General features: G+C 38.4%; 1 protein-coding gene across 5 annotated transcripts in view; it reads right to left on the reverse strand.

Moving 5' to 3' along the window:
• Window positions 1-1082: 1082 nt before the first annotated feature.
• Window positions 1083-16422, reverse strand: part of NEXMIF (neurite extension and migration factor) — a 150624-nt gene continuing 135284 nt past the window's right edge. For 4 of the 5 annotated variants that reach the window (XM_053917116.2, XM_071220238.1, XM_024555280.3 and 1 more), the window contains 3 exons: window positions 13070-13195; window positions 8044-12403; window positions 1083-7460 (listed from right to left, as the gene is read on the reverse strand). In XM_053917116.2, coding sequence (XP_053773091.1) covers window positions 7367-7460; window positions 8044-12403; window positions 13070-13148 — 4533 coding nt within the window. In that variant the 5' untranslated portion in view covers window positions 13149-13195 and the 3' untranslated portion in view covers window positions 1083-7366. The remainder of the gene's footprint in view (window positions 7461-8043; window positions 12404-13069; window positions 13196-16422) is intronic. The other variant, XM_071220239.1, reaches the window with a different exon arrangement.

Here is a 16422-nt window from a genome sequence, read left to right on the forward strand (position 1 = left end):
CTTGCATTAGTCACTTAAGCCTAACAATTAAGGCTAAAATCTTGAGCTCCTGAGTTCCCCTATCATTTCCTTAGTTTTTAATTTTCTTATTTCTATAGGATTAGTTTATAAACTAAAACAACTTAAGAGACAAAAGCTACACAATTTTGGAAGAATGGCAGGCATCTGCCTCGGAGCCCATCCCCTCTAGAACACTCAAAGGAGAATAACCCTGCCACCCTTTGCCAGGCCAGCTGGATCCTAGGCTGCACCTGGAGTTTCTTCTCCCATCCAAAATACTGTCCTTTGGGAAATGCAGGCAGCTGCAGCATGGTCGTCCACAGGCAGCCTTGAGGAAGAGAGCCTCAGTTTTATTTTTTAATGTCTTTATTTAGCAAAATAAAAAGCTGGCAACTTGACAGAAACCCCAGCTATTTTTTTCCTTATTTAAAAATTTCCAGGTGTGAATTTCAAGTGTGGATATCACTGAATTAGGACAATGTTTGTAAGAGGCCAGGTGAAGTACCACGACAGCTTGAATTAAGGCAGTACCAATGAAGATAGATAGGCAGGAAAACTGACAGTGGCCAATTGGATCTGAGGATGGAAGAGAAAAAGAGTTGCTGGTGAATCTTTCTCTCTGGCTTGGATGAATGGTAGCCCCATTTACTGAACTAGAGCACACTCAGAGGGTAAACGGATTATGAAATGATCTTGAATAAATAAGTCTGAGGAACTTGCAGAATGTCTAAGTACAGTTAGGCAGTTTATAACTGAAAATGTAATCTAGGAACTCAGGAGAGATTTGTGGGAATCTAGGTGATAGTTGAAGTGGTGGATATATATGAGATCAAAAGCATTTTTCAATTTCTTTTGAGTAATGATATTTAAAACTAAGGAAGTGGCTATTGGTTTGTATGTACTACACTGACCTTCTTGTGGTTAGCCAGAGTTCTAGGCTCTGATGTGTGACTCCAGTTTTTTTAGACATATCAAATATTAAAATACTGAGCACAGTGGGAACAGAATTTGGGAAAGTACTGATTAAAGAAAATAGGGTCCATGGGCAAGTGGTAAGTAAAATGATGTAGGAACTGTAGGGAATTATGGAAAATCTGACATCTCTTGGGTACCAGGCAAATTAGCATTTATTACTTTCAATAAACAGCGTTGACACTTTGAGAGGACTGCATTTCTGCAGAACCATCTAGACCACAAAACAAGGACATCATTTGTTCTAAGGTCTTTGAAGACAGGACACACTAGAAGATGTTTCCTCAGTTTGAGGGGCGGAAAAAATCCCTACACAAAACTCTAGCCCAGTGCTTCTCAAACTTTAACATGCACACAAACCAACTAGGAATCATGTTAAAATTCAGATTCTGATTCAGTAGAATTAGTGTAAGGCTTGGAATTCAGCATTCCTAACAAGTTCGCAGATGATGGTAATGTTGCCAGTCCTACTCAGAGTGTTTCGCAAAGCATGGTTAGAACCTTCTATGGTAATTTGACATTAATTATTGGCCCTGTGTCAACATTTTTGCAATTCTTTTCTTTTCCCCTATGTTTGTTTTAAATTGTCATTTTACATGTTGAATTGAATACATTGTGGCTTTTATTTTGCATATCTTTTCCCCTTTTCCCTTTAAAATTCATCCTTATTTTGTTTTATGATAGTATCAGTCTGTGATGGATTTCAGAAAAAAATTGGTGTCTCACTACAGATAGTTTGAGAAACACTGCTCTAGACAATGAAGATCTTTTTATTGGGGACATAGAATTTAATTAGAAATGGTTTGATTTCTGTTACATATGATTCTAAAGCAGTATTTTAAACTTTTCTTTTTATTTATTCCATAAACAATAACAAAATTCAGCTAGGTAACATTATGACAGTTTCACCATACACTCAGTCACAAATATTTAAAACCTTTGCAACAAGAACAACAAAACCAGAGGCGTTACAAGAATAATTTACAAGAAAATCTATAAAACAGCAAGAAGCTCACAAATGTTCATTTTCTTTTGCACAAGATCACTATACTCTTTCACAACATGTTTTGTGTTACAAAATTCCCAACAAAAGTGTATTTTTTCTTTGTATTGTGGTTTCTAAAACCAGAAACTTTGAAGTAAATATCCTTTTATTAGCACCTAGTGGTGCACAAAAGGAAAACTCTCACATACAGACACTTCACAGCACTTTTCTAAGAAAAATATACACTTACAAAATATGTTACAAATTGGCACACTTAAAAATATACAAGATTTTGTAGGCGTCTTAAGACTGATCCTTAAGCTTTATACTTCAATTGACTCTACAGATTATTTATAAAACTTAACTCTAAAAGAAAAAAGGCAAATAATTTCCTAACTTTTTAAGGTTGGAGTGTCATATATGAAACAGAAACTCAGGTTACATTCATAAAAAGGGCCTCTAACACTTTTATTTTAAATTTTCTTAAATGTTTAAGGGGTTTGGGAGAAGAGGAAAATGGGGATAGTAATTTTTTTTAGCACCATAAATCAGTAACTTACCAAAGAGGTGCATTCAGTTTTATGGAAATTAAATTAAGGACTAGTACATTCAAAACTCTGTAGGCATCAAACCCTAGTCAGTGCTACGGGTATCCCAGTAGAGCATCTTAAGCTTTCTCACCCCTCACGGGAAGTCAAAAACAAAAGGCCTCTTCTAGTTTTCATTCTAAGCCTTTTCCTTTGTGCTGTAAAACAAGGTGTCTCTCAAAGAGGCAAGATGATTTAAATATCTCCTTTCTTCTTTTTGAGGGGGATGTCTTTTTAAGACTCAGAAACCAGTGAGCCTGTTAGATGGACATACAACCTTTCTATCTCATGTTGATGAGTGTTAACATTAGTATCTATTCACTCAGATACTGATTTTAAAAAGCCTCATTCATACCTTCAGCTTTGTACTAAGCCTCTTTCTTTTACATTGTCCTTCTCTAATGACATTTACATTTTAGTTATGATTCTGAAACCAAGAGTACATCTCAAGAATCATGTATCTGTAATGGGGGCTCTGCTTGATGACTGTAGTTACTGTTTAACTCTCCAAGTGAAAAAAAAATAATGTGCCTTAAAGCATAGCCTGAGTGCTGTCATCAAAATAATGCCATGCTGGCTGAGGACTGTCAAGCAGGTGACCGTGTTTCCCAGGTTTAAAGAGCCAAGACAATTTTTTCTCTTTTATTCAGGTACTTGAGACACCTTTACAAAATCCCTGGCCTACATTGTATTGACAAGATCCCTCTTTGATTGACTACTAAGATGATTGATTTTGGTACTAAACCTTCTAAATATAGTGATTTGCTCAGTGAATTTTATGATTAGAAAATAAATCTCACATTAGTTTTATATAATAAAAAAGACATATTCGTATAGTGATGGGTAGTCATTTAAAAAAATCTCTAAATGAAAACAAAAACTCCTTAAATTAGTTAATTTCTCAACAAACATTTCTAGTTCTAGCACTAGTTAGGACTAGCTAGTGCTCCATTCTCCTCTTCAGTGCAGAAACTTAGCTCCCTTCAATTCTTGGGACTGGTCTGAGAGCATCTGTAAATTGAAGATGTGGCAGATATGCATCGAAATGGTTCAACTTGGTAAGAGCAAGCTTAGTTAAGAGGTCCTTGGATATGGTTTTTCTCCTTTAGGCAGTAAATGCTGATTACAACCCACTAAACTGGAAATTCACTAAAACTGCAGAACCTCACATAACAGAACATAGGACGCTATCCAGAATTGTTTACAGCTTGTGAAGCATCCTTTATGCTTTTTTGTTATGCACACACTTACCTCCCTCCCTCTAGCACAGATACAGATGCATCCCAGCAAAGAACAAGTTCAGAGAAGATGAAAGTTGTCACAAAAGCCCACCTAGCACCAAGGACTTCAGGGGGATGACTAAAGAAATGATGGTCAAGGTAGTGCAGGATGTTTGAAAGCATTAGGAAATGGTAAGGCCTTAACACATAATTGCACAGAGTAACAAGAAGTCAGAAGAGAAAGATGGAAGGAAGCAGCATAGGAAGGTGGTATATGAGTCACCAGAGAGGCCATTCAAGCCAGTTATCACAGCCCAAATATAATCCCAAAGTCTCAAAGAACCATGGTCAAGGCCATTGTTTCAACACCCTTCTCCAAACAGTCTAGCACCTAACCAGGGTAGAAAGGGGATCAGATCTATTCTTACAGATTTTCAAGGAAAAGGAATTTCCAACTTTCCTCAGTCATGTGACATAATTCTGTGCATGTGTGTGAATGTGTATTTAAAATTAGATTTGAAAGTGATCAAAGCAATTAAAGGTAATTAGGAGTGAGAAGTTTCTTCTCTGAACTTCCACAGGGGAGTAGGCTGCTTAAGGTTCATATAGTCCGACACTTTGGGGAGGTGGAATATGAGATTATAAAAGAAAAAAATTATAAGACCAAGGACTGAGGTTAAGTAAGGAGAATAAGAGAGAATACCATTTCCAGTAAAGTAAAACTTCAATGGGATTCATTCGGGAAGGCATTAATAAGAAGCAGCTTCTCAGAGAGGAGAGGTTTGTAGGTAGCGACAGTCAGGAATTTCAGACCAAGGAAAATTTCATATATCTGACTTGAGATATCAGTGTTAGGGCAAAACATTATTTTTATATCACTGGTTCTCACTCCACTAAGGCAGTTGGTTGAATAAGGGATCTCCAAAAAGTCAGGCCTACTATGTTGTAACAGGAAAAACAGAATTTTCAGAGGAGAGACAGGATCAACAAAGCCCTAAAAACTGAAGTCAGAACATCATGTACTGAGGGGGATATTAAGTATAATTAAGAGAATAAGCATCTTATGACTTGTGCTAGTGATCATTACTCCAACTCAGTTTGTTATATTTTAATAGAAAGTGATTGGTTACTGGACACTAATTTATATGTTAAAAACATATAATACACTGAAGGCCAATTTTAGAATGGTACTTTAAAATGGCAATTCTTTTGGGGGAAAAGGATGAATCATGCCCTAGAGTTAGCCCCTAGTGAGCTCTACAGGAGAAACCAAAAGAGCATCTATTGCAAAGGACTAAAGACAGCAAGAAAATTGTTTCCAGCAGTTTCAGGTTGTCCTTCTGTCCCACCCACCCCTTCTTGAAAGCTGAACTGATACTGAGAAAAAAGTGGACAACTGCTCCCATATTTTTTTTTATAAAACACATTGTACTCATGGAACATTTTATTTATTTCTTCTTTTAATTGCCAGCAGGTGACTTTGAAGTCTGGAGTCGTGGGGATCACAATATAGGCAGAGTTGGTGATTCCAAACTAAAATTCAGCTGCAAAATAGAAAAAACAAAAACAGAACGAATACCAGCTCCTAGGAACCAGTCATAGAATTTAGTGCAAACAGCTAGTTATCAGAGTGGGGAAATAGAAGAAATTGGTCTAGTTGGGTTATTTTCCCTTTTGGATGGCAGCTGCAGAGCAGGAGATGTTTCATGTGGTGCCTTTTCAGTAACTAATTTTCCAGGACTCATTACATACAGAGCATCACAGCCTAGAAACAGGCCCGAAGCAGCTTCACAAAATGCTCCTCACCCACTCATCCCTACAGATATACACAATCACACCATCAAAAACACAGGCTTGTTCATTTTACAACCTAGCTATAAGTAGTAGAGCAGGCTGGTGAAATGAATCATGGACTGGGAAGTGTGTATGTCAATATATGTGACAGGCTTCCATCCATTTGTCTCTGACTACTTTCAAATGTTTTTTCTTTGTTTCTGAATATATTTAGGTGGCAATAACTAGGTAGATTCATATTTTGCTTAAATTTTCCTTCTGAAACATTTTCCCCCTTTTTTTAAAATCCCCTTTTCCCCCACCCACTTATTCTCCACCCTTCCACCCACAGGCTATATATTCAAAAGTTAATAGGTGAGTAATAATATTAGTAAGAATAGTAAGGTTAACAACAACAACAACCAACAACATTAATAATATTAATCCCCTATATCTGTATAGCACTTTACGATCTACAAAGCGCTTTCACATTCATTATCTCATCTGTGCCATAGTGCATCAGTCATCAGACACACAGGCCTTCAACTGTGCAAGGAAAATAGATCAAATGTTAGAAGTAAAGTGGTAAATAAAGGGGAAGAAAAAGCTAGTAGTGAGGGATGTTGGAGCTGTGAAATTTTAAAAAAGGGGGGTAGGACGGAATAAAAAATGTGATTTCAAAAATATATGTAAAAAATTGAAATTTAAGTTTAGTGTGTGGCATCAAATACTAGCCATCCTCAGACTAAGTATATATGGCCCAAATCAGTCATTACCATAAACTGTTAGTTGACCTGATAGATATATGCAATTGTACCGAAATATCATAACATTTTCTTTAAATAACATTAGCATTGCAAGATTAAACATTTAGAGAACAACTAAAGCCATGATATGAGTGCACTTTTGACAAAACTGGAATAAAACATGTAGGAAATAAATAAAAGCAAGCTACTTCATTTATCATTAGTGTTGATTTTATAGTTATTTTATAATTTATCCCAGACTATTATAAAATATATAAAACTGAGATATAAAGTATCAGCAATATAACTTTGCATTTTAAATAATTTTCAGCTACAGATTTTGCTTTTAGAAAACAAACTTTAAGTCAGCTGTTTTATTTCCTTGTAAAAGGTTCTGTAAATGTATATGCTTGGGTCCCTGATGGACTTAGCCATTGTGACTTCCAGACTTTTCCAACATTTTAACCCTCAGGCAATGGAACAAACAAACCTTTATTGTGCCGTGTTTAATTCTTCATGTTTCCACACAGGACAGTAGAGCTTAAAACATTTAAATAATGTATGTATGCACATATATATATATATATTTTAAAATTTATTAATGATCTTTAAACTGTGGGGTGAATCTGTGAGATGAGGTAAGGAAATTTGGCACATTTCAAACAGTATCCTTTAAGTTTTGGTAAATTATGTAGCACAACATATTTTTCACTGTGATCTATAGGTGCTATCCACATAAGGTGGGGGTGGTTAATAGCAAGAGTCACTGGAATGTTTCTAGTAAATCGACAGGGACAAGCTCCCCAAATACTCACAACCAAATGTTGATATAGAATTAAAAATATATACAATAGAGTCACTTGTTTGTAGTTTGGCACAATGTTTTCCTTTTTTCCCCCCTTGGGTAAATAGTGCATAAACTACTTGTGCAACTGTGTGACTTTTAAAGTCTTTTACATAGAATATCAGATTAAAGTTTGTTTCCAAAGACTTATTCCCACACTTAAAAATTCTTTTCTTTAAGCACTTACATGTCAACATACATACCACAAGGCATATTTTGAAAGAAATAAAATACAAACATCAAATGTCTTTCTGGAAAATGCGAGCCTCTTCTTCAAATACAGGTAAAACCCAAAATGCTGTTTCTGCTTTTAGGAGATTGTAGTCGGAATCCCTGCAGAAAAACCAAAGAATTTATTCCATTTTAGTTAGTTTTACTGTATGTCCCAAAAAGGGATCACAAATCTAAATCTGTTTATATCATAGTACATGCTGTATGATGCAGAAACAGATACAAATAGCAGGGGGCACTAGAAAGCACTCCTACTTGCTGAATGATGAAATTCTGTTTTCCAAATTACATTCTTTTTGCTTAAATAATCTTGGCTTTTAATTCTTCTGTTGAAATTTTTTCTTTTCTGCAAAGCCCTTCCCTTCCCCCAAATTATTCAAGAGCATATTTTAGTTCTATTTTCTCAATAAGTAAAAACTAACATTGAATAGCAGAAAAAGTAGCTTTGTTAGAGTTTATACTTAGCCAAGACACAACAAAATTGCCCAATCTTTTGGGTAACTTAAAGGTATAGGGATTTTCATGCACTTTTACCTTTTTAAAAAACTTTGTAAAAGAAGGGAATTGGGCAGTTTCTTTCATGCAAACTTTTGCTTTCAAGAGGGGAAAAATGACAGACTGAAGGCTTAGCAGGCAGTAGAAAAGCTAAGGGTGCACCATCTCAGCCATTTTGGTGCAGTATTACCTCAGTTTTTCAAAAGAAGGTGTCCCAGCCTCTTCCTTGCGGACCTGTTCTCGCTCCGTGCGCTTTCCCTTACACTTCTCATCTCTCAAGGCCTTGGAGCTGGATTTGTGACGATATAACTTTTTGTGTGTTGGTCCATTATTGCCTAAAGTGCTCAGGTTATTATACTTTTTATCAAAGAAGGCAGAGCGAGAGTCCTCGTTATAACCAGGCATGTTTGCACGACCAGGATCACCAATTGCTGTTTTCCCATTACTTTTACTCACACCCTTGATGGACCTGTGATTCTTAGTGGCTCCTGGTGACCCATTGTTGACTTTTTTCTTAGATTCCTGTGGTGTCCCAGCCAATATTTTGAGTGTTTTTAATTTTAGACTATTGGACTCAGGGGAATATAATATGTTGGGGTCCCCATGATGCTGCATTGGTTCCCAAAGGGGCTCTATGGAGGCCATCATGAATCTCTGTACATCTGCCATACCAGAGGCAATGTTGGACAAGATATAGGAAGGCTCTTGAAATTCCCGCTGGTCATCATCTAGGAGGTTGTTGGTGTTGGTGCCCATGCTCATGTCACTCCAGCCTGGGCTGCTGTCTTTCCCCAAAGCCCAATCTCCAGAAAGTCCCTTCTGACTTGGCATCTTCATAGGGGCCCCAGGATCACCATTTTGGATACATTCAGTCAGTGTCTTCCCTGTGGAGGATATGCCATTGATTTGACCTCCCCCATGGCCAATGTCAGTTTGCATTTTCTCTCCATTGATTGCAGCCATGTATTTCCCTTTCTTTGTTGACTTAGGGACCTGGCGGAAGGTTTTACCAGATGGCTTTTCAATCCCTTTGTTGGTGACTTTGGGGGATTTTTTCCTGGTGTTTTTCTGAGAAGAGCTTTGGTTCATAGCCCCACTCTTGTTGGGTGAACTTTTCTTTCTTGATTTTGAAACTTTGTTGTTCGTATTCATTTGACCAGATGGATCATTAAATGTTGATAAGCAAGGGGTTTTTTGGAGCAGGCTGACAGAATCCTCATCGTTGAACATATGGAACTGAAACTGATGGTCATTTAAAGAAAATCCTTCCTCCACTTGCACTTGCTGTGAAAGCGTACTGCAGTCCCACTTGATCTTCTCCATGTTGCCCAGTGATCCTGGAGCACCCTCTTGGAACCCTTTCAGTGTTCCTAATGTCTTTGTACTCTCACATCTGGTAATTTGAGGGGAAATACTAGGGGTGTCAGGTGGGGACATCTCTGAGAGAGAAGAGTGGCGAAATTTGTCAGGAGTGAAGTTGGAGATATCCAGGAGGTCACTGGACTCCTTTAGTGGTGCTATTTCATCAGTGTTCTGCTGGATCACCAGCTTAGGACTGCAATGGGCCAGGAAGTCATCTGTGATATCATCATCACCATCCTTTTCACAGGATTTCAAGCTTAAAGAGCAATAATTGCTTGAATTGACAGAGAGTGGGGCCATGGAATCAAAGCTAAAGAGTTGACCATCATCTATATTGACTGGGCCCTGTTGGAAAGGAAAGCAGATCTCTGCATTATTAAAGTGACATAATTGATAAGAGTCATCAGACGCAAGATGGGTGTCTTGCACAGAGGCATATAGGACCTTGTTGCAACTACTGCCACCATTATTGAGGCAGATTGGATTGTATGTTGTAGCTGTGAGGTTATTTTCCATGGACACTACCTGGGAGACTCCAAATTCACTGGATTGGTTTGGAGCTGTCTCACTTGAGACTTCAGCTATGAATTTCTGGGGACCGGAAGTAGGCTTGTTGGGCCACACATTTCCATAGTCGCTTGATTCCATTTTGAAGTTTTGGGATGACTGCTGTAGCTCAGACTCAGAAGGTGATGAAAGCACACAGTCCTGGGAAGGCTGGAGAGGTGCAAATGATTTTTCTGTTTGAGTGAGGCTGCCTTCATTTTGTTCTGGAGAATGGTGAGTGAAGAATGAGATACCAGTATTGTTTGACAAGTCAGAAGCATCTAACAATGTCTGCAGATACCCTCCAGGTATAACAGGTATATTGGTGGCAACATTAGCAGATGATAGAGGCATTTCAGAAGAGCAGGTTGTTGGTAGGAAAGTAGAATTCTTAGCAATCTTTGCTTCATGAAATTCAGATAAATGGGAACTGTTTGAGGTCCCAGGAACAGCTTCATTGTTTAAATTATCCTTGGCAGATTGGTCTTCCAAAAGAGGGCTCATTTGAACAACTGGCTTGCTTTCTTGCCCAGCTTTGAGTTTCTTTGATTTTAATCTGGCTTCACTTTTAAACTTGATTTTGTTGAGCACTCTTCTCTCTGGCCCCTTAAATTCTGTATCTTGGGATTTGAATTTCACTGAGTCCGGGCCTGTGATGTCATTTAAATGTGATCCATTTGCACAGTTGGGAGATTTCAGTGTACCTTTCAGGCTTCCATCTTCTTTATGACTACTAGCTTGCTTCTGATCATTGCAGAATGAAACTTGCTTACCACTTGCTGAAGTTTCCATGGATGGGATTCTTTGAATCCTGTGCCTGTTGCCAAGTTTAGATTTTCGTTTGCGAGTAGGTGGCAGGAATGACACCTCAAAGCTACCTGATTCAAAGCTTTGCTTTGGGCATAAGTGTGTCTTGTTGGATTCTGTGCTGCTGTTTCTCTGCTTCTTCTTCTTCTGCCAGAAGCCCTTTAAGGGTGCCAGCTTGGCATATTTGTTTAGCTGATGCTCACTCAAATTCACTGTTGTCTCACTAGCATCCACCCTACCCAACTTCACCAGCATGTTCTTCTCACCTTTAAAACGATTGATGATAATGTATTTGATAATAACAGGGGGCTCTTTACGGGTTACTTTTCTTCTTTTTTTGGGACACCATTCATCATCATCTTCCTCTTTGGAACCACCTGGCAGCCATTCCTTCCTCTCATTTACTTTTTCACCCTCTAGTGAGTCAACATCATATAGATAATCTTCACTGTACCTGACTTTTCTCTTTGCTCGCAGCCCATAGTTCTGCTGGGAGGAGGAGCTGCCAGAATTATTGTCCCGAGCCATATAGCGGCTACAGTCTTTGATCTCCCCCATGGCATCATAAGAGACCTCAATAAAGGAACTGTCATCGCTGAAATTCCCTGATGCCTCCAAGGAATTGGCAAGATGGCCCTGCTTTGGATTCTTAAGTTGCCCTCCCTCAGCCCCACTGCATGGTTTATTTAAGGCAGATTTTTCTCCACTATCCTTTCCATCTTTTTTCTCCACACCTTTGTCATCCTGTCCTTCTTCTTTGCCCTTCTTCTTGTCCAGATTTTTATCTTCTTCCCCCCAGATGATGCTCATGTCAGGGACCTTGAATTGGGAAAGATCACTGCTTTGCTTCAGGGTCCCACTCTTAGACTCCCGCTTGGGGCAGGTAGTAAAGACACTGGGAAAAAAGTTGAATTGGGCATCCTCCTGCATCAGAAGGGTGGTCTTGTCTCGAACATTGTCCTGGAAGGACTCATATCGAATTTTCAGGGAGCAGACATCACTGCCTAGTGTTGACTCATCATCATCAAACATGTAGTTATCCACATCTTCTTCAGAAAATAGGTTGACAGACAGCTCATTCTTGGAACAGAGGTCAAGCAGTTCAATTTTACTCTCACTAATGAAAGTCTCAAAGTAACCCCAATCCTGATTGGAATTTGCCAGTAAAGCCTCTTCCGTGTTGCACTTATCTAACAGTAATGCCTCATAATAACTTTTCTGAGCTGGATCCTCCAAGTCGATGTCAGGTTTCTCGGCTTCTCGTCTATCTCCCGCCCTTGATTTGTGTAGGGGGAAGCCCAGGAGCTGGTCTGAGAGCAGCTGCTCTCCGTATTTCATGTTTTCTCCAGCATTAATACACTGAATCCCTATATCAGAGACTGCACAGGTTTCATAATCCCTATTTAGATCACCAACTTTTAAACTGATCCCTGGCTCGGGATCTACTGCATCCTTGGATTCCATGAAGCAGCCCAAGCAAGTCCGACTTGGCTGCATGAGGCAGTCCCCATTCAGAGCTGACATGCCTGCAGGCTCCATTATGGCAAATGAAGCTTTCTCACACTCATTCGGCAGTGACCATGTGTTCAGGCCTTTTCCAACACCAGATGTAAGGGAGATGGCATTCACAGAAGCACTATTAGCAGCATGCTCAGGTGCTTCAATCAGGCCCAAAGGAGAGGGAGGGCTCTGCATACAGGGCTTTTTGGAGGGCAGGGGCAAGAGACCCCTGGGATACATGATGGTCTCTTTTTGAACCACTGGTATAGGCTGGACAGGTGCAGCAGCCTCTAGAGCTGCAAATGACTTCATTGCCATATCCTGGTTGTCTGAATCTAGAGAAAAGGGAAAAAATGACAGAAATAAAATTAAAGGTCTTAAACCAGACTCATTAACTGTCTTTCCCATGGTCAGTTTCTGGTACTTGATCTTATTATATAAGCTAAGCCTCAGTTTCTCTAGCTTTAGAACAAGAAATTGTAATGTTAAAAAACAACCCTGATTTTATAGTCTATTCATGTGAGTAAGAGACATTTTTTTGAGGTTCAGCTTTTTCTTCAGGCAGAGACTTTCCTCAGAAATGAGGAAATAATTGGACTGAGTGCATGATCAACTAGAAAGTCAAGGCTTTCAGGGTAAGAAAATGCTCAGATGGGGTCTTCATGGTTCTGAGCTACGAGGCTCAGTCGTATTTTTCATACCTCTGTTCTGAAAGCTCATACTAAATCTAGAGTTCCAAGACTCACATCAGGGCATATTTCTAATTCAGTAGGGATTTTGAAGAACTTAAGTATTCATCTGACCAATATAACTTGAGAGAGCAAAATGGTTGAATTAGATATGTCTTAGAAACCCATCTAGCCCAGTTAGAAATTTGGTAGAATAAAATTTAGGATTAAGATAAATCTCAGAGGCATTCTAGACTTAAACTACCCAAACATTGTGGATACTAAAAATCTATGCTGGGAGAGATATTATGTACTATAATTAAATTCCCTTACCATTTTCTTTGACCCCATTAATCAGAGCGTTTTCTCCATTGGCTGAGGCAACAACAGCCTTATCTTGTTGGTTATCCATGAATGTAATCTCTTATTGTTTCATTCCAAGTCCAAATGTTGTCCAACCTGCACATTTCAGACATATATCAATCATTAAACTTGTTTTTCTCTGTTTTAAGGTTATTTCAGCTAGAGAGGTCTTAAAACACTCACTGGAATTTACCTGTTTTCAGAGTGGCTTCGTTACTGCTATTGTTTTTGTTTCATTGTTTATATTTACTGTATAAATGCATTTGGAAACTCACACTTCATTCATACATCCTAGATCCTTCTACCCCTTCTAAGCCACCACACTATTAAACGTAAAATCTGAGGAAGCAGGCAAACTTACATCTTCTTCAAGATAGTAACCCATTTTGTTTAAGCATGGCTGTCCAATTACAAAGAGTGCAAAGTGCAGTCCAGAGTAACCTGGGGTTAAAGGGTATGTTCTTGTGGACATTGGTTTTATTTCTGTTTGCTTCATTTCTACTTCTGAAGCTCTCAAAAAACAAGCCAATTCATACATACACACATATATACACCACATTCAGTTCTTCTCTCTCTGTGCTTTAAGATTTGACTGCTAAGAATGAAGAGGTAGACAATTCATTCTTTGGTTTCTTTGCTTTCATGACTTTAACTCTGGTACTGAGAAGTATTCCTCCAAGTCCAAAGCAGGATTTTAAGATGCACTACAAGAATATCTGGAATTTATGAAAAAGTCACAGCACCATCTGACATTTTAGGGCATAAAACACATTTCTTTAGCCTCTTATCTCCTGGTCACCTACCTAGGTGGTAGGTATATACAAAATGACAGAAGTCAAGACCACCGTAGATGAAATGTCTACCATATACCACTACAACATCTGTAAATTCCTCTTCTTCCCAATGTCCCTTTTCCTAGACCTTCTCCTCAGCCAAGTATCCATTTCTGTATTAAAAAGCACAGACTACTGATGGCCAAGCAGCTATTACAGGAGTCTCAGTTGTATACTCACTTCTCCTGATACATGCATATACTATAAAAGGTAGGCACAACATTGAAGGAATTGAAGTAAGAAGGTACAGTTTTACATAGTTCAGTCTGTATGATATTTTACCTACTTAGGCTTATTTTCTTATCTATAAAATAGTAAGTCTGTATTAGGCAATCATTCAGGTTTTTTAAATGTTAGATGACCCTGGGTTTCTCCTGACATTCATATATGACAATTGCCCCATTTTTCTCATTTTATACAATATCTGACTTAAGAGTAGCCAATAAACCACAGGTGCCAGGGAAAGGAGAAAGAGATGTTTATTGTATTTGCACAGAAAAAAAAGGCTGGAGACTTTTAAAAGGTAGAAAACAGTGCTAGCAATATTAAAGTCCCCCTCCCTTGGCATGGAGGGCTCAGTTGTGGTGGAACTGAATGGACAGATCAGATGGCTGAACCTCTGCCTCTGAGAGCACCCTATGGGTCAGATAGAATCATGGATTGCACCTTTATTTTTAAGAAACTCAATAGAACTTCAGGTATCATTTTACTCCTCTTTAATCCTCCAGTAATTCCATCTTGGCAGGGACTTGAGAAGGGGAAAATTATGTGTAGATTTCAATAATTTGGTGTCTTCTTGTCTCTTACGCTTAAAGCTCATTTTATCACCAGGAAGACCAAGTCACAGAGAAACAAAAAATAAAACAATGTCACAAAATAACATAATGGTAGATCAATGAAAGGAAACCAAGTCTCCTGACCAAAAGACTAGATGGTTTTTTTTTTCTTAAAATACAAAATGGTTTTTCTATAATTCCTAACATTTCCAACCCCTGGCCCAAAAAAGCCTTTTGAAACATAAATTTCCATATGCTACTGATCTGTACTTCACCCTCTTTCAGGTAATGAAATAAATAACCATTGCCTCAGACAAATATTGATTATTAGTAAAAAGTAATTTACCATAAAATATATATAGGAGCAATATATTTAAGTATGAAGAATTATCTAGTTTTGTCAGACAGGATAAGAACACTATGTCAGGGAACATGTTAGTACTGTTGTAACTTTACTCTGGGATGTTATTTTCATAAGGACATAAACTTCCTTTAATAGAAAATCTGACCAAGAACTCAGGATTTATGGCTCTGCAGTAAAGGGAATACACACAGAGGAAATACAGTTTGGCAAGAGATAAAGAAGAGGTGCAGAGGGGTATGGGAGCTTGAGTTGGGAAAGGGCAAAAAGGAATATATGTACTCACTAGGTGGTAGGCTGAACACAGTTACAGAAGTTATCTCATTTTGTACCTATAATAACCTTGTACGGTTGGCTCTACTAGGTCCCTATTTTTTATTTTTAAAAGGATGTATGTATATATGTATGTATGTATGTATGTATGTATGTATGTATTAGAGATTAAGGAAGGGAGGGAAAAAGAGAGGGAGAGAAACATCAACGTGGGAGAGAAATGTCAATCGGTTGCCTTTCACATGCATGCCCCCAACTGGGCACCTGGACTACAACCCAGGCCTGTACCCTGACTGGACAAACTGGTGACCTTTCAATTTGCAGGACAATGCCCAACCTACTGAGCCATACCAGTCAGGGTGGTTCCCACTTTTTTAAAAAGGGAAAACTAAGTATCATAAATATTACCTTAATGATGATCAATTATTTGGGCCATTGTTCTACAAAACTAGAAGGCTAAACCATGAACAGACAATCCTTTAGTCCTTTCCTATGACTTCAAATCTTAGCTCTAAATGAGACAATCTAAAGGTATATGTTTTCCCACATTTTCATTTATTTATACCTTAGCTGTTTATAAAAATGAATTGGGAGAAGGATTATAATTTTTTATAGCTACAATACAAAAACAGTTCTGGGTTTGCTTTAGCTTTTCCCCACTGATCAGAATTTTAGGACAACTTTTGTGGGGTTTTTAAAATCTATTTTGAGCTAAAATTGATAAGCACTGTTTGAATAATGTACAACAAATTGCTTTGCTTATCATGGTAAACCATGCAATGTAATGGCACTGAAATAATATTAGTATGGAGACAGGTATTTTGAAGCTAGGAAATGCTCAACAAGAAAAGCAACCCCTCTTACTTGTCCTACCCCTTGGTTGGGCTTGAGGAGGGCTCATAGCTCCTGTCCCAGTAGGCTGCTATGCTCTTTCCCAAGGACCTTTAAGCCTCAGGTCTCACAGTCTAGATGACCCACACCAACATTTGTGCTGGGGCTGTCCTTGGCTTTTTCCAACTGGAAAAAAAGCAAGGCATAAAATAAATCATGTTTCTGCCTGTGAGCCTTCAACAACATAAC

This window comes from Desmodus rotundus, chromosome X (genome assembly GCF_022682495.2).
Source record: "Desmodus rotundus isolate HL8 chromosome X, HLdesRot8A.1, whole genome shotgun sequence".
NCBI classification, from domain to species: domain Eukaryota; kingdom Metazoa; phylum Chordata; class Mammalia; order Chiroptera; family Phyllostomidae; genus Desmodus; species Desmodus rotundus.